This window comes from Bos indicus x Bos taurus, chromosome 3 (genome assembly GCF_003369695.1).
Source record: "Bos indicus x Bos taurus breed Angus x Brahman F1 hybrid chromosome 3, Bos_hybrid_MaternalHap_v2.0, whole genome shotgun sequence".
NCBI classification, from domain to species: domain Eukaryota; kingdom Metazoa; phylum Chordata; class Mammalia; order Artiodactyla; family Bovidae; genus Bos; species Bos indicus x Bos taurus.
In genome coordinates, this window is record NC_040078.1 from 97,834,360 (window position 1) to 97,854,285 (window position 19,926).

General features: G+C 47.1%; 1 protein-coding gene across 3 annotated transcripts in view; it reads left to right on the top strand.

Moving 5' to 3' along the window:
• AGBL4 (ATP/GTP binding protein like 4) overlaps positions 1-19,926 on the top strand; it is a 1,469,133-nt gene that overhangs the window by 1,435,599 nt on the left and 13,608 nt on the right. For all 3 annotated transcript variants that reach the window (XM_027537317.1, XM_027537316.1, XM_027537319.1), the window contains one exon: positions 14,602-14,698. In XM_027537317.1, coding sequence (XP_027393118.1) covers positions 14,602-14,698 — 97 coding nt within the window. The remainder of the gene's footprint in view (positions 1-14,601; positions 14,699-19,926) is intronic.

Consider the following 19,926-nt stretch of genomic DNA (forward strand, 5'->3'; position numbering starts at 1 on the left):
GGTTGTAGGTTGCATGGTCAGCTCATGGACTTTCAGTGGTTGGCAGTGAGGTAACAAAGTGATGTTTCAGTAATGTCGGTCATCAACCTTCTGGTTCCAACCAGACTTTGTGCTTGCGTTCAACATGTAGTCAGCATCCTCCCCCTGGGTTGGCAGTGCGGGGGGTGTCTTAGTTCCTGCAGAACAACTCAACGATGTGCATTGGATTGTTATATATCCCTTAAGGAGGAACTAGAACTCTTTTATCACCAAACTATTGCTCAAGCTAATATTACTTGTCTTGCTTGACTATTTTACCTTTGTTTCTGCATTACCTCACTTGTGTTATTAGTAACTGCTTGAGTCTGCTCTTTGAAACTCAGGGAAGACCTAGGAGACTAAAATCTTTTTCTAAAAGCAAGAAAAGGGGGATATGGAGGGGGTTTTATACCCATAGCAACACTTCCAGTTTCAAAAGTGTTGGTAGAGCTAATCTAATCTAATCTGCCCTTTTGACAGAAGAAGAAAGAAAGAGTGGGGTAGAGAGAGAAAGGAAAAAAGAAGCTTTCTTAAGACCATAATATTTTGAATTATTTCCACTTTACAAATGTGATACTCCTGTGCATACTTCTATTTTGGTACTTTTGCTTCATATTGAAGGATCATCAGAAGTTAATTAGGTAGAGAATTTTGGAACAGCATCTCTCATACAAAGACATGGGTGATAATGGAGCCTTGGAAATGATTAGCATTAAAGTATGGAGAAGGCAATGGCACCCCACTCCAGTACTGTTGCCTGGAAAATCCCATGGACGGAGGAGCCTGGTAGGCTGCAGTCCATGGGGTTGCTAAAAGTCGGACACGACTGAGCAACTTCACTTTCACTTTCCACTTTCATGCATTGTAGAAGGAAATAGCAACCCACTCCAGTGTTCTTGCCTGGAGAAACCCATGGACGGAGAAGCCTGGTAGGCTGCAGTCCATGGGGTCGCACAGAGTCGGACACGACTGAAGCGACTTAGCAGCAGCAGCAGCATGGCCAGGGCACAGGGTGGGTGTGGGGAAGAGGCTGGACAGGTAGGCAGGCTTCAGATTATAAAAGGTTGTTTTTCCAGATAGAGATTGGAAATTTATCCTGAACGCAATGAGGAGTCTTCTTCAGGTTCTGAAAACAAAGGACTGCACAATATAGGGATATTGCATCATCTCTCTATGATGTTCCTTTGCATAATGTCTGGTAGACTATGAACTCTCAAAGGGGGCTACTCCTGTCTGATTGACCTCTGTATCTGCCAGGAACAAAGTAGTTGTTCATAATTTCTGGTTTAATAAAATTGAGGTGGATCCAAAATGGGTGAATGACTCATACAACAAACATCACTGAGAAAGATTGAAGGCAGGAGGAGAAGGGGACAACAGATGAGATGGTTGGATGGCCTCAACAACTCAATGGACATGAGTTTGAACAAACTCCAGGAGTTGTGACAGACAGGGAGGCCTGGTGTGCTGCAGTCCATGCAGTTGCAAAGAATTGGACACAACTGAGCAACTGAATTGAACAACATCACTGTGAAACCTGGTGGAAAAGATGGGCATTTCCTCAGGTCACAGCTTCTGTGGGTTTATTACTAAATCATACATCCCTGGGTACCAAGTCTCAGCTGATTCATGGTTTTTTGATTTGAATGCATCTGCATGACATCATCTAAGGGCAGGGCTAATTACCCACCCCCCACCCCCACCCCCACCCAGATCTTCTTCTAGAATACAGAATCCTTTCCCTCAGAAAGCTCAGGGACATCTGTGACCAACCTCAAGAAGCTCACTTGCCTTGGATGACCTCCCAAGACCCATTGATGTTCCATTCCAGAGGTACTGTCCTGGAAAACCCATTGCCATTATCAAATATTTAAGGATCACCTACCATGGTCTAAGGCCTGGGGAAGAGAAATATGAGTCAGACATGGTGGCTGTGCTCAAGGACTAGTCTGAATTTAAACATCTCAAGACATAGACACAACTGGGTGTCTCTCTGTATCCGTGGTACTCAGCATTTACTCAAGGAGTTGGTTGAATGATTGATTGAAGGAACTTAAGAAGACAGGAAAAAAAGATACCCATATATATCTTATGTCATCCATGTATATCTTACATCATATGGTGGAAAGCTATAGGTATTATAAAAGAGGAATGGAGTTCAGAGGAGAAGGGAGTACTTCCAGGAACAAGGTTCTAAAATTTTGTGAAGGACGTGGTGGGGTCTACGCTAAGCCTTTTTTTTTTTTTTTTTTTTCTTTTACTTATGGCTGTGCTGGGCACGCTAAGCCTTGAAAGATGACCAGGAAGGAGACTAAGATAGAGTGCAAACATGAGCAAAGGCACAGGCTTCATAGATGATTATTTAACAAGTGTCCATTCAGCATTAGCTGTGTACCAGGTACTGTGAGAGCAATGAGGGTACTAAACTGCTCTCCCAGAATTTATAGTCCCAAAAAGGAAAGTGGCAGGCCAATGAGTGTGTGGGTGTCTGTGTGTCTCTGTGTGTATTGGTATAGACTGGGGAAGGACAGGGGCACAGGATTAAGGGGAGGATCCAGAGGTTTGGCTGATCAAGAGCATTCGAAGGATCTAAACTTTCAGATCACATTAGGCCTTTATTCTCCACCAGCATAAAAGGTGTTTGATGTGGAAGGAAAGGAAACTAGCACTGACTGAGCTCCTGCTACACACCAGTGAAAAGTGCTTTGCGTACAATATTCTTATTTAATCTTCTAAACCACTTTGAAGTAGGTCTGTGTGTCCCCATTTTACAAATGAGGAGGCCAAGTTTAAGCAACTGGTTAGCAGTGGGATCTTTGTCGCTCCAGAGCCCTTGACTTTCTTTTTTATACAGCTCCATGCTGATCAGACAGCATGCTCATTCTGTACCCTCTCCTTGAGCCTTGGTTGATTGGGGGTTGGGAGAAGTGCATGTGTGTGTTTGTGCGTATGTTTGTGTACACAAGTGTGTGCTTGTGCATGCACGCATGTGCTTGCTCATATTTTCCTGCAGACAGGTAACAACTGTGGACAAGGGAGACTGATTACTTCCATCTAATTAATGCTCTGTTCATTCTCGCTGTCTCCTTGTTATTAGAATTAATTGCTGCTGATTACTCTGTGTAGAGGAGAAAGGACGGTCATCAGCAATTCTACCTGGAGGATAAAAACATTGTAATGGAAAATAAAACTGGTTCCTGAGGAGTTGGATTAAGAAACTTTCTCTGGTGGAGAAAGATTAGGCATGCTTTGACCAAGATCAATGTTCTATGACCCTATCTGGGTTGGAGGACAACATGCCCCTGTTCTGGTCAGCAGAAAACAGATAAAAGCAAGTGAGGAAATACATTTATTTGGAAAATTGATTGTGTATAAAAAAGTCTATGTGACTTTGTCTCTTCCGCCTCTGTAAGTTTAGGACGTTTGATGAGGTAAACTCCAAGGTCCTGTAGTAGCAGAACTCCTTTCGTTGCAAGTGACAAAAAACCCAACTCAAACTGACTTAAGTAAAAAGGGGAGTTACTTAGCTTAGAAAATTTTAAGATCTGAAGGAACACTGGTCTTAGGAGTGCCTGGATCAAGAGACTCAAGCAAGGTCATCTTGGTGTCAAGCTGCCACCTGAACACTGGCTCCATTCTCTTACAGGCTCTCTTCCCTCTGGAAGCAAAATGTCATCTCCTGGTGCCTAGCCCACCCTCTCCACATTAAAGGTGATTCTCTCTCTCACAAGCCCCAGAACTGAGTCTCACTGGACTTATGCCATGACTGACCGATCACTGTGGCCAGAGGAAGTCAGTGCTCTGCTGGCCAGGAAAGGGGCAACTCTATCCCCACAGAACTTAATAATGGTCTGCAGAGGAGACAGTATCCTAGACACAGGTAGAGTTGCCAATGTGAGTCGACCATGAAGGAGTGCCAGCAGGTCCAGGAGGGTGTGTGACCGTGGCACTGGCATGGCCAGAAGGTCAGGGGAGGCTTTCTGGAGGAAGTGGCAGTTGAGCTGAGGGCTAAACAATTGGTAGGAGTTACCTGGAGCCAGTGAGGCAGGAGGTCTGCCGTGCATGGAGTGTGAAGTGGCACATGACTGGTCTAAGAAATCCTCTTGCCCGATGGAGAGATGAGAACATGGGATAGAGCATGACTTGTTGTTTTATTGTTACTAAAACAGAGCAGGACTGAATGAGATGTGTAACAGGCATGTTTGATAGCCTGACAGTGAGCAGATCCTGCTTAGCATTTGTCAGAGGGAGGGAGGCAGCCAGGCAGACCAACAGGCCAGCTGGCCCAATGGAGGTGTGGGAGAGTGAGAGCAGAAAAGTTCCAGAGAAAATACATTCTCTCCCAAAGATTGGATAAATGTGTTGGTCTCATGGGACGTTTAAGCCCAGCTTGTTCCCCATCTTGTGAGTCAGAAACCTTCAGCTTTGCCTGACATGAAACCAAGACATCCCCCCACAGAGCAGTAGATACCAGGAAACGACAGAAACCAGACATTCCAATGGAGCCTCATTTTAGGAATCAGGGAAGTCGCCTAGCACAACTGTGCAGCAAAATTAAATTAGGTCAGAAGGGTGCCAAGAAAGCTACTCTGGGGAGCACAGAGCTCCTGGCTTCTAGGGGTCACATTCAGACAACTTGTCCAGGAGTAACAGGGACATCTCTACCCTGTTCTTTGAGTCATGAATCTGGTGAGCTAGCTTTGACACCTTTCCTAGTCCAGCCTCCTCTGCAAGCACGCTACATTCAACCCTCATGTCATATCAGTTTTGCTTTACAAATATTTCTAATTCTATTCTGCAGCATGCAAACTCTTAGTTGAGGCATGTGGGATCTAGTTCCCCAACCAGGGATCAAATCTGGGCCCCTGCATTGAGAGTGTCAGTCACTGGACCACCAGGAAAGCCCCCGAACATAGAATTTTTAAAATACTTTTTTCATCTCTCTGTCCCTCTGTCTCTCTGTCCTTCTTTTTCTCCTTCTTTAATCTTGTCTTTTTTGTTTGTTTGTCTTTTCCCTGCCTCTGTTAATAGGCCTAACATGTGTTAAATGACTCTGGAAACAAATATGAACCTGACACACCCTTGTCCTTAAAGAGCTCATGCTTTGTTGGCAATGACAGGCCTATAAATAATGATCATTTTTAAAGCTGCTACATGGCAGCCTTGTGCTGAGTGCTTTGGGTATATAATTTCTAATCAGCACAATTGTACTGTGAGGTAGGTCATTTCAGAGATGAGAAAACTGATGCTCAGAGAAGGTAAGTAACTTGCCCAAGCAGCCAAGATTAAAACCAATGCTTTCAGATCCTAAAACCCACATTTAATGGTATCACAGGACACAGTGTCAAGAGACAAGGCTTAGGCCAGTTTATGGAAAGCCAGGAATGCCAGATTTCAGGGTTTAGGTCTTGTACAGGAATCAGCTTAGGGTTGTAAGTCAGGTAGTGATGAGGTTACAACTGTGAGAATGTCACTCTCAATGAAAATGGGGAGAAACTGAAGGCAAGAAGACCGACTAGGAGGCTGAAGCAATTGTTCAGATAAGAAATAAGGATCTGAATTAAAGGGATAGTGGTGGCAGGTTTACAGTTGACTTTAAGAAGTCAACTAAGCAGCACACGGTCCAGTGCGAGTATTCCCTGCCCTTGAGAGGTCGCAAACAATGCAGATAAAAAGGATCCTGGACTTAGGCTTACCTGGATCCAAATCCTACAAATCCACTTGCTGCTTATGTGGGAGGTGCTGGGCAACTTTGAGTGATGCTGAGTGTCACATGGTTGGGTTGAGCGCCCCACACAGAGCCAGGGTTCCACTTCTGACACTGACAGAGTCTTCATCCTCAGCTCTTGCCAATCAGATGAACCCAGGGAGCATGCAAATCCACCCCCCACCCCCAACCCAAATGGTCCAGATACCAAACCCTGGAACCTAGAGATATAAATGTTACCTTATGTAGAAACAGGATCTCTGCAGATGTCTTTGTTAAGGATCTTGGGGTGGGAGATGGTCCTGGGTTATCTGGGTGGGCCCTATATGCAATCACATATATGCTTTTAAGAGGAAGGCAGAGGGAGATGTGATCATAGAGACTGGAATGATGTGGTCACAAGCTTAGGAATGCCGGCAGCCACCAGAGGCCAGGAGAGGCCAGAACCATTTCTCCCCTAGAGCCTCAAGAGGGCGTGTGGCCCATTAAAATGGATTTCAGTCTCCTGGCCTCCAAACTGTGAGACACTGAGTTTCTTTTGTTTTAAGCCCCTAAGTGTGTGGTGCTTTGTTACAGTGGCAACTGGAAACGCATATATAGAGCCTCACAGCTATTCCCAACATCCAGTGTTGTTTCATGACCTGGACACCTCTCCACCGTGTATACCTGTACCCTCTTCTCTGAAGTGAGCCTCTCAGAATATACCCTACCCTTTTGAGCTGCACCTCACTTACCAAAGAGGAGGTCTTCCTTCCCGTCCATCAGTCTTTCCCTTCCTTCTCTCTGTCCTTCTCTGCCTTTCTTTCTCTGTTCCTGCCTCTACTTTTCAGTCTTGCTGCATATCACTTACCGTCTTCACCTCTTATACTTGCTTTTCTGCTTTTGTCTCTTTCTATCTCACCCTTTGCCTTTCTCCCGTTCCCTCCCTCTCTCACCCTCCCTGTCTACAGTTGCATCTCTCTCTCTCTGTCTCTCTGATTCACTCTGTTATCTACTTCCTACATTTCTCTCTCTCTCTGCCCCTCTGTCCTTTCTCTCGTTTTCAAGTTTGACTTTCTCTCAGCCCCCCTGATGAGCTTTCTCTCCTCACTTATCTTTCTGCTCCACCCTGACCCATTTGTCTCTGTACCTTCCTGCATCTTTGTCTCTTCCTCCCGCCACCCCCACCACCCCGCTGCGTCTCCCTTGTCTTTTCTGCCGGCCTCCTTACCTCAGGAAGTGCCTTAGGAGTTGGCTGTGATTGGAGTGGACTCTGCAATTACATCTGCAGCCTTCACACTGCACTTGAGAGACAGACTCATCTGTTTAGCCGTGCACCTGTCCGACGCCGTGGGAGGATGGGTGAGGGAGGCAGACACCAAAGATCCTTCATATCACGTTGTTCTTCTGGCTTTACCTAGAGGCTCCTGGACAGTTGCCTCTTAACATTCCAGCAGTGCTGTCAGCCTTACCAAAGAGGGATCACTTTTCCTTGGCCTGCTCCTCTGCAGAATTAATCAGTCCCCTTAATGACGATCATCTGTTGCTGGCGTGGGTGGGAATATGACCAGAGAAAGAATTCTAGGTGGGGGCTTCCCAGCAGGGAGCAGGTAGGAGTTCCATTTTCATATTTGGAGGCTGGATGATGGCAAAAAAAGACCTTCATGAGGACAGGGACTGTATCTGTTTGTCTTGTCGTTGTAATATAGGTTCTAGAATTGTGTCTGGCACATAGAAGGCATTTAATGAATATCTGGGTAAATGAATGAAGAAGTGAATGAATGAGCTTCAGTCCTCTTTGTGCTAGTATCTCATGAGCCTCAATGGACATGTTCCTTCTGATTTTTCATCTGCAAAATGGGGATAGCAATCAGATCTCCCTGCAGTACACAACTGTGGGGAGAGAAGAAGCAAAATATGTTATTTGTTGCGTGGGGCTGCTCCTTAGCTCCCTGCAGAACAGGGCAGGGAGGCTACAAGTGCTCGCTGGTGGTTCTGGACGTGCTTCAGGGAGAGAGGAGTATGGAGCCAACTTCAGAGATGAGGGTCTGGGAAGGAGCAGGCCAGGAAAGGGAGGTCACAGGTCAGGTGGGAGGATGTGAGAGGCGTCCCCTCTGGCTTTGCCTTGGGAGGTGGGAGGACCTTTAATCAGCCAGGAAACTGCCACATGACAAGAAGGAGATGTTCCTGAATCCTACCAGGGAGAACCCATGCCCAAGGTTGACTGTTATCCCCAGTGGTGGGATTGGGCTGGACTTAGCAGGAGCCCAGTTAGGAAGTGACTGGTCAGAGGTCCTGTTCAGACAAGGAAGGTCACTCATTCCCCATGCTTTCCAGCTCCCCCACCCCCTCCAAGCCCACTGAAGCCCCACTTCACCAAAGAGGCCTTCTCTGCCCACTCTGCTTTCTGCCATGATCTGCCGCCTTTCTCCCAGCATCCCCTTGCCCTTTGCTTATCTTCACTTCATGGCACTCACCACTCTCTGGCATCTGGATAATGTACGAATGTACTAGATTCGCAGTTTGTCCCCAGTACCTAGAGTGTAAGTCTGATGAAGACGTGGATCTTGGTCAATTTTGTTTACTGTGCCAAGCACCTAAAACTCACTTGGCACAGAGTAGGTAGCTTCTCAATAAATATTTGTTGAGTGAAAGAATGAGGACGGGGTTTTTCAAAAGCTTATGGTGTTGAGAATTGCTTGAATATATTTTCTTAACCCTGGAAAGAACTTGAGACAGCATACATGTTACCCACAGCAAAGTAAAGCCTAGAGAAAGGAAATGGCTACGATCCCATGACAAGTTACTGGTTGAAACCAGATTGGTCTCTTGATTCCCATTTAGGGGCTCATTCAGTGCTCCAGATCCAAGCCCCTGAGACATGAGGACAAAGGGTCCTTCAGTCACTGCCATTCTCCCAGGGACCTTGGACGCCTTCTGAGAGCCAGGGGTGAGAGGGTGGAGAGTGAGCAGCAGGGGACAGACCACTCAGGCCGTAAGCATTAGGCATGAGTAGTCCTAAAGAGCTGGTGGTTCAGAAACCACTTCCATTATCTGACCTTTTCATATTGCTGACTCAGGATCAGGGTTCCCAATGTCTCATAAGCATCTTGAAGTCAGGTTGAACTCCTAACCTCTCCCCTGAGTCTTTTTCTTCCCTCAGTCTTTCACATTCCAGAGCCCAGCATCACCATCTACCCAGCTACCACCCTTCATTCCATCTTCTCTTTCAGGCTCCACGTCTAATCTGTCAGCAGGTCCTGCTAGTTCTTCCCCCAAGGACGTATCTTCCATCTCTACTATCTTTGTCCTGTTCCAGGGTCCCCTCTTTCCCTTGGTCCATCACGGTAGTCACCTGGCTAAAGTGCTTGCTCCCACTCTTGCTTTCTTATTTTTTAGCAAAACAATGACCTTTTAAAATTATAAATCAGATCATCTCATTTTCCTGCCTAAAATTCTTCATTCACTTAGACTCTTCCCATTCACTTAGAAAATCCAGATTCCTTCAGGTGACCCAGAATAAGGCGCCACAGTATCTAGCCCCTGCCTGCCTCTCCACAGCCCTCTTTCAGCCCCTCTCTCCCACCCACCGTTCCTCCTTCATAGACGCTTACCCACTGCCCACTCTCAGTTTGCAGAAGCCTGCCCACACCTCCTCTCTAAGGCAGCACCCACATTGCCCTCAGTTATAGACTCTGCATTTTCTTCCTAGCACTATTAAAATCACAACTATGTATTTATTTAGGATTTTTTTATTCTTTTGTTACTGTTTCTGCTTATAGATTTAAGAATTGTCATCTTGGTTGGTTGTTTTTTGTTTGTTTTTAAGCAAAGTATATCCCATGCCTTCTAGAGAAGTTGAATATAGTAGGTGATCAACAAGCATAGATTGAGTGAACAGATGATGGATACAATGATAGATACACTCTGGTTTTTATTACCAACAGAATAGAAGTTTAAATTCCATAATTTTACCTTCAGAGCCTTCACTAATCTGTCGCCAGCCCACCTGCCCTCTACACTAAGGGCCTGCGGACCCTTCTCTGTCTTAGTTCTGGCACAGAATCATGGACCACAGCCACACTCCCCACTTGTACTGATGCTCATTTATCTCTTCCTCCCCATTTCAGATTTGTCTTTGTCCTTCAAATCTTTGTTATAGTCCACTTCCTTGAAGACTTGCACAATTCCTCCACTTGGAATTAAATCTGCCATATGCCTGCAGAATTTGTGTTTGAATTTATGACCACACTCATGAAAGGAGAAAACATGCATGGTGTTAAAAAGACACTCAGGTTCATATGCCACTTCTATCACTTTCTAGCCACGAGACTCTGGGTCAATTATGCAGACTCTCCTTTCTTCAGTTTCCTGTAAAATATGTGTCAAATTATGCTTTGGCCTCGCAGGGATGTGATGGGGATTGTCAATAGTAAATAACCACACTGCACGGTGCGCAGGGTGTGCCGGGAAAAAGTGGTAGTTGCTTTTGTGAAGGTGACAATGCAACAGCCTGTTCATTAATGCAGCTATTTGGGATATGTTAGTATCGTCTTCTTGCTGTTGCTCAGTCACTAAGCCATGTCCGACTCTTTGCCACCCCATGAACTGCAGCATGCCAGGCTTCCCTGTCCTTCACTATCTCCTGGAGTTTGTTCAGACTCATGTCCACTGAATCAGTGATATCATCCAGCCATCTCATCCTCTTCCACCCACTTCTCCTCTTGCCCTCAATCTTTCCCAGCATCATAGTCTTTGCCTCTTCTGCTACTGTTAAGTCACTTCAGTCGTGTCCGACTCTGTGCGACCCCATAGACGGCAGCCCACCAGGCTCCCCCACCCCTGGGATTCTCCAGGCAACAACACTGGAGTGGGTTGCCATTTCCTTCTCCAATGCAGGAAAATGAAAAGTAAAAGTGAAGTCGCTCAGTAGTGTCCAACTCTTCGAGACCCCATGGACTACAGCCTACCAGGCTCCTCCGTCCATGGGATTTTCCAGGCAAAAGTACTGGAGTGGGGTGCCATTGCCTTCTCCTAGACTGCATCTAATTCCTCTTTCTCTAACCTAGTCTCAGCCCTTTTTCATGGCAGTACATACCTGGGAAGAACCCCCAAATTAGAATGAATGAATAAACAAATGAATGTGAATAAGCCAACCCTCATTATTTGTTAAAGGGTCCCACCGTGTACTGGAGCTATTGACACCCACCCTTTAAAGTCACCTAGTCAGTCTGATTTTCAGACAAGTCCAGCCAACTCCTGTTTCTCTGACTCCAGGGTCCTGATCCCCCCTGCTGTCTGCTCCTGCCCTTGGCTAGAAACCCATCAGGAGCGACAGAAGAATCTGAGGAGCATGACATTTTGAACTTATAGGCCATTCTGAGGCTTTTGTTGGCAGTGAAGAGTTGGGAGTTTTCACCCCAATTTTTTTTCTCTCTTAATTCTGCAATAGATTGGAGAAGGTTCCAGCCAAGAGAGTTATTGCTTTCTCCTTGCCTGGATCTTAAATCTTTGTTCAAAGACAGCCTGTTTTAATTGAAAATGTTCAATCAATCTCTTCCCTCCTCCCACCCACGTCCCATTTCTTGGCTCCAGCAGGGCCAGTGCAGTAAATAACTGGAGCGAGGCTCTCAGGGCTTAGGGAATATGTAATATTGTTGGAAAGAAAAAGGGTTGTCTCAGACAATTCCCACCTTTTAAAACACTGTCTTTTAAACAGAGCTTGTCTGAAATGATCAGCAGCTCACAGTGGGGCATTTGACTGCAACAGCCCAACTCCTCTGTCTTGTAGAGCTCAGGAGAATTGACCTACAGGGAGATCTCCTAGGGTTGCTCTGGGGCTGAGTGAGTCTGGCTGTCACTGCAGGTCTGGAGGAAGGGTTCAGGCTTCCCTCTGGCCACATTCATGCACTTACTTATTCAGCATCCATGGGCTGGTTGCTTATCTCACCACCACAACCCTGCAAGGCAGGCATTGTTATTCATGTTTTACAGGTGAGAAAAGAAGGTTCAGGGAGATGGGAGAACTTCTGCAAGGTCACACGGTGTTCTTGCTCCCCTCTGCTACATAACGAATTTCCCCAAAGTTAATGTTTAAAACCATAGTTATTCTCTCTTGTTTTCTGTGGGTAAGAAATTTAGGAAGGGTTAGGCTGAGTGGGTCTGGCTTGGCATCTTTGATGCAGTAGCCATGAGATACTGACTGGAGCTGGAGCGGGAGAGTGCTGGAGGGGCTGTGGGCTGGCCAGGAGTCTTTCTCTGACGTAGCCTTTCCCCAAAGTCTCAGGGCCTCTGCCTGCAGACCCTCTGTGAGCTGGTTTTGGGATTCCTCAGAGCAGGATGGCCTCAAGGCAGTCAGACTGCTTGCTGGAGGCTCAGAACCCCAGCTGGGGCATTACAGCAGGCAAAGTGAGTTACACCTGCTTTTCTGACCTCTCAGAAGTCCCACAGTGTCACTCCTGCCAGTCCTTAGGTAGCAAGTAAGTTATAAGCCCACCAGGGCTCAAAGAGAGAGGATACAGACTCCACCTCCCAGTGGAAGGAATGTCAAGATCACACCACAGGATGGCAGGTGAGATGGGAGGCATTGTGCAGACATCTTTGGGAAGTGCCATCTGCCACACACAGCATGTGGCCAAGCCAGGATTCGAATTAGATGCAAATTCAAATTCGAATTTGGAATTTTCGATTCCAAAACTTCTGCTACAGCCTTTCAGCCTGGTCCACGGGGACCTCTCCCTTCCTCTGCGCTCCTGTAGCTCTTACTGTTGATGCACATAATGGTGATTCAGTTTCCTCGAGCCAACTAGAGCCTGACTGAACTGCTGCAGGCCCTGGCAGTGAGACTGCCTCTGGGGTCTGCTGGTCAGAAAGCCTATGCCCAACACCAGGGCTTTTCAAGTTGTGAACTTTTTAACGAAGGGGACAGAGAAGAGCGGTCACAAGCAGAGGAAGAAAGCAGGTGGCAGCCGCAGATCTCACTGTTGTAAACAACTCATCTGGTGTTTTCCCTTCTCCCACCAGGCACTGGCCTGGGAGCCTCAGCCCTTGACAGAAAAGGTGCCTTCCAGCTGGGCAACAGCCCAGAGTGGAGGGAAGTTCACGGCTCTGGAATCAGAAAGTCCCAGATTGGAGTCTCAAGTCTACAATTGGCAGTTTTTTAGCTTTGGACAGGTTTCTTAACTTCCAAAAGCAAAAGGGAGGTAGGAATGCCTTCCTCTCTGGGTTGTTTAAAATGACGTGCTAGTAAAGGGTCAGTGCAGTACCAGGCACATAGCAAGTGCTCCATAAAGGCTGGTGTTCATGGTGTTCATGTCCAGGGCTGTGTCCGAACCCAGCCTGGAGACACCCTGAAGTGAGGAGTGAGAATTTGCTTGACTGTTTCACATATGCTGGCCCCCGCCATGACCCCGGATGGAGTAGTGGCCGAGATGGTCCCAGTGAAGTGACGACTAAATGGAGGTGTCTGGAGGCTGAGAAGGTGTGTTGGCCCTGTCAGGCCTGTGGGCAAAGGGGAGAGTGATCTGGGAAGATGGAGTGGAATGGACAAAGGCCTGGAGGTGAAAGAAGCTCAGTATCACTGGAATGTAAAGGCTGAGGGGTGGAAGGCAGGAGGCAGCAAGCATAAAACTGAGACCCAATTACAAAGGACCCAGTAAATCAAGTTCCAAATTTGAATTTTAAAAGCAACTGGGTGCCACTGAAGGGTTTCTCTCAGTTGGATGACGTGGGCAGATCTCTGCTTTAGAACAGCCACCCTTTCACCCCACCCCACCGGCAACTTTATAGAAAATGGAGCAGAAGCAGGCAGCCTCATGGCTGGGAGGCCATTAGGACAGGATGACAGCGATTCAAGGAAAAGATGATGCTGGCCTTTTCTAGGAAGACAGCAGGGGATGACTAAATGGAGGTGTCTGGAAGCTGAGAAGGTGTGTTGGCCCTGTAAGGCCTGGACCAACTGGCTGGACCAGGCCAGGTGGTCCAGGCTGGACCAAATGAAGACAAAGAAGTTCCCCTGGGTAAGAGTTGGTGATGGTCTGGATGTTCAGAGCTGGGGGACATGAGATAAAAGATAAGTGCTTTGTATGAAGTCAGTTCAGAAGCCACAGGAGCAGAGGGAAAGAGCACCAGTCAGAGACCTGAGAGAAGAGCATTGTGCCTTACTAAAGAGACATCACCTAATTGGAAAGCCGATGGTTACAAATTAGCTGTAGAAAAGTGAGGCGGAGGAAATAGCTCATCCAGAGATACGAACTATAGTGCACAGAGCCTATGTTCCATGTTGTTGAATAGATGACAGTTGTGCTAATTTATACTAAAGTGTTACTGGTCAATATGGAACTGACCCTTTCCCCTTCCCCGGGGAGTTTGTATTTAACAGGATACAAGTGCTTACCCTAAGGATTAATTACTGGTAGACTTCAAGGCGGACCAGGGATACTATTTAGGGTGAGAAAGTTTTATCATTGCCCACAAGGTTACCAAGGTAGCTGCCTAGTCCCTGAAGGTCAAGCAGGCCCTGGTCTCTATATAACAAAAGGGCTCTTGCCCTTGGGTCTTGCTTATCTGCCTCCCCCTGAGCCACCTGATTTGCAGACCATGGAAGCCCAGTGATTCCCAAAAGGATGCAGTAGGTTCTAAAATCTCTGAACACAGGCTTCAGAGTAAGACTCCTTCCAGGCTGTATGACCTTGAGCACATTATTGAACTTCTCCGCACCTCAATTTTCTCACCTGGAAAAGAAGGAAAATAATAGTATCTGATATTTAAGGATTTGTGAAAATCAAAAAGACAGTACATGCAGCACACAGAAGAGTGAGAGCTGACACTGTTTTGTTACTGTTGTCATTTTTCTTACTAGTCCAGAGTTGCTCCTTAACACCCCCCACCCCTTCCAGATATGAAGCTGGGGCGGAATGTGGCGAGAACATTTTTGGATTATTACCGGCTGAACCCCATGGTCGAGAAAGTGGCGATCCCCATGCCGAGGCTGCGGTAAGTGCTGAGCAGAGCTTGTGTCCTGCTTAACTGGCTTGTTGTTCAGGGGCAGCTTCCATTAGCCTCTGTCTGGCCCTGGGTAGCATGGGAAAGATGATCCCAGCCCTGCCACCGAGACTGCAGGGTCCAAAGAGCTTCACAGCACAGTTTCCTGTGGGTATCATTATGGGGTGAGACAGTGAGGTGGTGGTCACATTTCTGGATCTAACATGGGAACCCACAGGACTGGGAGTTGCTGAGAGGCTGAGTCCAGCCACTATTCCAAGCTGGTCTGGGTATATCCATGTGCTACTCCATCTGACAGCTCAACCTCTAGGATTCTTGCGTCACTGGGGCTCATAAGACCTCTGATTCTTCAATTTCTTCATCTGTAAAGTGGGGACAGTGATTCTCACTTATAAGACTATTAAGAGATGTTAGAGAACTCTGCACAGTGCCAGGCACGTATGTACCCTGTACATATGATAGTCCCCTGCTGTCAAGATGCAAAGGCTCAGTGCTTAGAGGACACACTCCCGAGAAGCTTCCCCTCAGGTCCTCTGCTGTGGTCAGCTTTTTGGGCTGGTGAAGAGAGAAGGTCAGGTGATGAGTGTCCTTCCTAAGCGCTGGACATTCCCATGCCTGCTGGCTATGAGCCCAGTGAGCACTTGGGCAGGGACACCCAGTGGCATCTGGGATGTGCCAGCCTTACCCTATGCCTTGAACTCATCTCCTACTTGCCTAGTGATCCAACCTCCTTGAAGGACTTAATGGTATCAACTTAAAAGGTTCCTGCCAGACCAAATCTTCCCACTGACCTTGCCCATGACCTTGGCCAAATGGTTTGCTGTCTCAGGGCCTTTGTACTGATGCACCTTCCTCCCTAATCTGTTATTAGCAAAAACAGTGTTAATCACTGTTCTTTTCTAAGCCAAGTACTTTTTGTACATGGTCTTATTCATTCCTCATAGATAATTTCTTCCTCATATTACAAATGAGGAAAAGGAAGCTCAGAAAGGTAAAGAAAATTGCCTGAGGTCAAAGACATTTTGTAGAGGCAGGATTTGATCCTAGGTGTTTATTATTCCAAATCTGGACTGAGGTCCAGCTAAGCTCTACCTCCAGCAGGAAGCCTTTCTCACTCTCAGTGTAGGTTCAAATTCTGTCTCAAGCTCGTGAGATGTGAGATAGATTTCTTGGCTTTGTAAAACCTCTTTCTGCCTTCTGAAAGTGAGGGTAATAACAGCAACCTCTAAGGGTGGTTTTAAAGATTAGATACAAGCATGGTCCGGTGCCCGGCAGCCAGGAGGTGCTCAATGAATGTTTCCATCTCCTGGGGCTTCTGTGCTACAGGCCCAGATTTCCAGACAGCTCATCACAGCCTAGGGCAAGTCCCTGGATTTATCTAGATGGGCTGGCTGATCTCTCAGAACCCACATCCCATCCAGTTGGGAGTCCCTCCTCTCTGAGCCCCAGCTCCACGAGGAGTCTACACCACAATGTACTCTAGCTCAGTTGTTCACCCCCATCCTGGTGGATTAGCCTTTAGAAGGAGCATGTCTTTTCTTCTCTGTTCTCCCACAGTGCCTAGGCTGTATGGAGCATGGATGCATGTATATATCCTTTCGTTCATTCACTTAGGAAAACAACACTTTATGCCAAGTCCCTAGTGGGGAAGGGGAGGCTTGAACGAATAAATGATTAAAGCATGACCCTGACATTGAGGAGCTCACCTCTAGATGAAGGTGCTCAGTTCATCCTTAGAAATCATTCTTGCTGGGTTGAGTTCTTAAAAATTTAAAGTTTTATAAACTCATGCTCTGTCTCAGTTGTTCACCCCCATCCTGGTGGGTTAGCCTTTAGAAGGCGCATTTGGCAGCTTACCTGGTGGCTCAGACAGAAAAGAGTCTTCCTGCAGTGGAGGAGACCAAGATTCGATCCCTGGGTTGGGAAGATCCCCTGGAGAAGGAAATGGCAACCCACTCCAGTATTCTCGCTCAGAAACTCCCACGGATGGAGGAGCCTGGCAGACTACAGTCCCTGGGGTCGCAAAGAGTCAGACATGACTGAGCGACTTCACTTTTATAAACTCGAAAGAATTCATAGAATCTCATTTACAAGTTAATTTGGGGATTGTCCCTTTCAGGTCCTCTGTCAGCCTAAATAAAAGTAACTTGATCCTTTCCCACTTTGCTTTGCATGTTGCACTGACATCCGCAGAGTAACGATCACCATTGTGCAGATACAGCGTCCAAGGCCCCGGAAGTGGACAGGACTGGCCACAGGCAGGGCTAGGTAGCCAGGGCCCCCCATCCCAATCCCCAGCCTCATGCTCTGAGCATCAGTTAGTGAAGAGTTCTTCAAGATGGGGGAGGCAGGACCCTGAAACTGGGCCTAAAGGTTACAGGGGAGTTCAGGGCCCTGCGCTGAGCTTTGGAACCCTCATTAGAGAACAGCTGAAGGACTCCTTCCTCGGAGTTCACAGCCTTGAGGACTCACAGTAAAGGCACCCACCCTTCACCTAAGAAGAATAGAATAAACACCCTCTCGAATCCCCACACCTCTCCCTCATCAAACTTTGAATATCACCTAGTTCTCAATTTGTCAGCAACTCTTGAAAACACAAATCTCAGGAGGATACACAGCTCTGATTTGGGACTTGACTATGTCCCCATTTTCGTATTATTTTCCACCCAAGCATTGAATAACATACATGAAAGAGCAGTTCTAGTTTCAAAGGCAAATTACATGTTTTGACTCAGAATTAATCTTTGTTTTCTCTCATCTCGATGGATAATTATACTGTGTCAGTTTCCACCCATGTGCTGGTAGGAGCCTGTCAGCGTCCCTGGGAGAGGGACAAGCTGTGGGCCTGAGAGTGTAGGCTCAGGGACATGGCAGCAATGACCAGAGCTGAGACCCCAGGCTTATCTCAACCACAGGGACACAAAATGTCCCATCAAGGTGGATACAAATTAGACAAGGCAGGTGAGCCTCTGTGGGGAGATGAAGCTGAGCACAGAGCGTGGGCAGGCCCCTGAGTGTGAGGTGGGCTCGGCCTCAGTGACAGTGAAGGGCTGCCTCCACGGGGGGGTTTGGATGTGTCCCTGTGTACAGGGGAGGGGTGGGAATCATCAGCTCTGCATCTCCCTGGAGCCCACTAAGTGGCAGGCCCTGAACATGATGCTGGGGGAATATAGATAATGTTTGCCCAACAGGAGCCCAGATTCACAGAGGAGAAGGATGTCTACATGCAAAGATCAGAAACAATACCAAGCAACGTATAAATGTGCTCAGCTACCTAGCACCTCGTGCCCTCTTTCAAAAACCTCCATGGTTCCCCATTATCTTCAGTAACGTTTCAGTTCCTCCTCTTGCTGGTCAAAGCCCTGGCCTTCATTGAAAACTTCATATGCAGCTTCCTAGCACACACCTTTCCCTGTGAGCACCGTCTCCCCCTACCTGCTTTCTACAACTTTATACCCCCAATTAAGTAAGTCATTGCTCCATGTTCATCCTTTTCCCTCTTTCTGGAATGTTCTCCCTGTCTGTCTCTAGATGGAGAATGCCAGCTTATCTTTCAAAGCCCAGTCTGGATATTGCACCTCTGTTTCTTGGTCCTTGTTCTCCACTGGAGATGGAGCTCCTTCTCTCTGCTGAACCCCTAACCGCATTTTGCACACATGTGTGCATAGTACATCCCCTAGCATATTGTCACAGCATCTTTGTGTGTCTGACTCCACCACTAGATGGATTGCTCCTTAAGGATCTATTTTATCACTCCTGTATCCTCAGTGCACATCCGAGGCCTAGTTGGGAGTAAGTCCTACATAAGCTCTGGATGTATGAGTTATGAAATGGTAGAACTGAAGCATCCCCTAAGAATCGTCCACTTCAACACTTTTGTGTTATAGAAAAGTGAGACCCCACCAGAAATTACTCTCCCACTGCTGCTGGCAAACATTTGGGAGTCTTTAGGAGTACCCAAGGAAGGCTTCATGCAGGAAGTGGGGTTTAAACTTGGTTTCCAAGGACATGTAGAATTCAAGTGGATGAAATGGAGGAGAGGGGGGCATTCCAGGTTGGGGGAAAGGGCATAGAAGGCAGGAAGCAGAAGCTGAAAAGGCACAAAATAAGGTAATGACAGGCCTGGATGTTGAGGACAGTAGAAGTGGTAAAGATGGGACTAACAGTTCATTTAATTCATCAAACAATCCTCAAGCCATACTTCATACTATTCAGGAATTATGGAGAAAAATCAGATGCATCAAACTAACAGTCCTATGAGAAAAACAGCTGGGCAATAACTCCCCAGAGAATGGCATGCTGAGAGATGAGGCCCAAAGTGCTGTGGGAACCAAGGGAGGGGAGCAGCTTATTTTCTGGGGAGTCGGCTTTCCAAAGGAGGGAGTCTAGATAGGTGGAAGGGGGCCCTGTAGGAAGAGGAGTAGCTCTGTGGGGCCCATAGGTGGGAGGTTTGCCTGCTGATGCCTCTCTCTGTGCCCCCATCTGGAGCTGTGGATGTTTTTTGCCTCTGTAAGGACCCCACAGTCATTTTGCATGTCCACACTCCCCCCTGGCTATCACACACCCTTCTCCTCATGCACGCCATCTACCTGGGACCACCCCACCTGTGATCATACTTGGGCTTGCACACCTTCTGTCACCCCCAAAGAAACCAATCCATCTTGTTTCCCATGCTTCCTTTGGGAGTAAAGACCCACACTCTCAGTGACACGTGAATGGCACCTTGTAATGGGCAAAGCTCTTCCCCAGCCCTCATTCACCAGAGCCTAGAATGCAGGAACGACATGGGCGCTACTATTTTACAAAAGAAGAAACGTGGGCCAGAGAAGAGAAAGGACTTCTTCAAGATCACATCACCTGTAAATGACATTCCAAGTGTGTGTTCCAGCCTGTTGATGGGTACTAAGACTTAGATGTGTCTCAACCACGCTAGATGATCTTCCTGTGTTAGCAAGGTCTGTCATGAGCGTGGAATTTTAGTCTGTGAGGCTTCCTGGTTGAGGCGCTACATGAGGGCGAGGTGTCCCTTTTGTGTGCTGCCACCTGGTCTTGTCTTTATCCTATTCATGACTCATCAGCAATGAAGGAAATGATACTCCAGAATCAGAACAGCATGGGTTATAAGAAGTCACTTATTGAATCCTAAATCTAACAGCCCAAGAGATTCCCATATTTGTGGCATTACCATTTTCTGCCAGGAGTTGTAGTTCTTTATTATT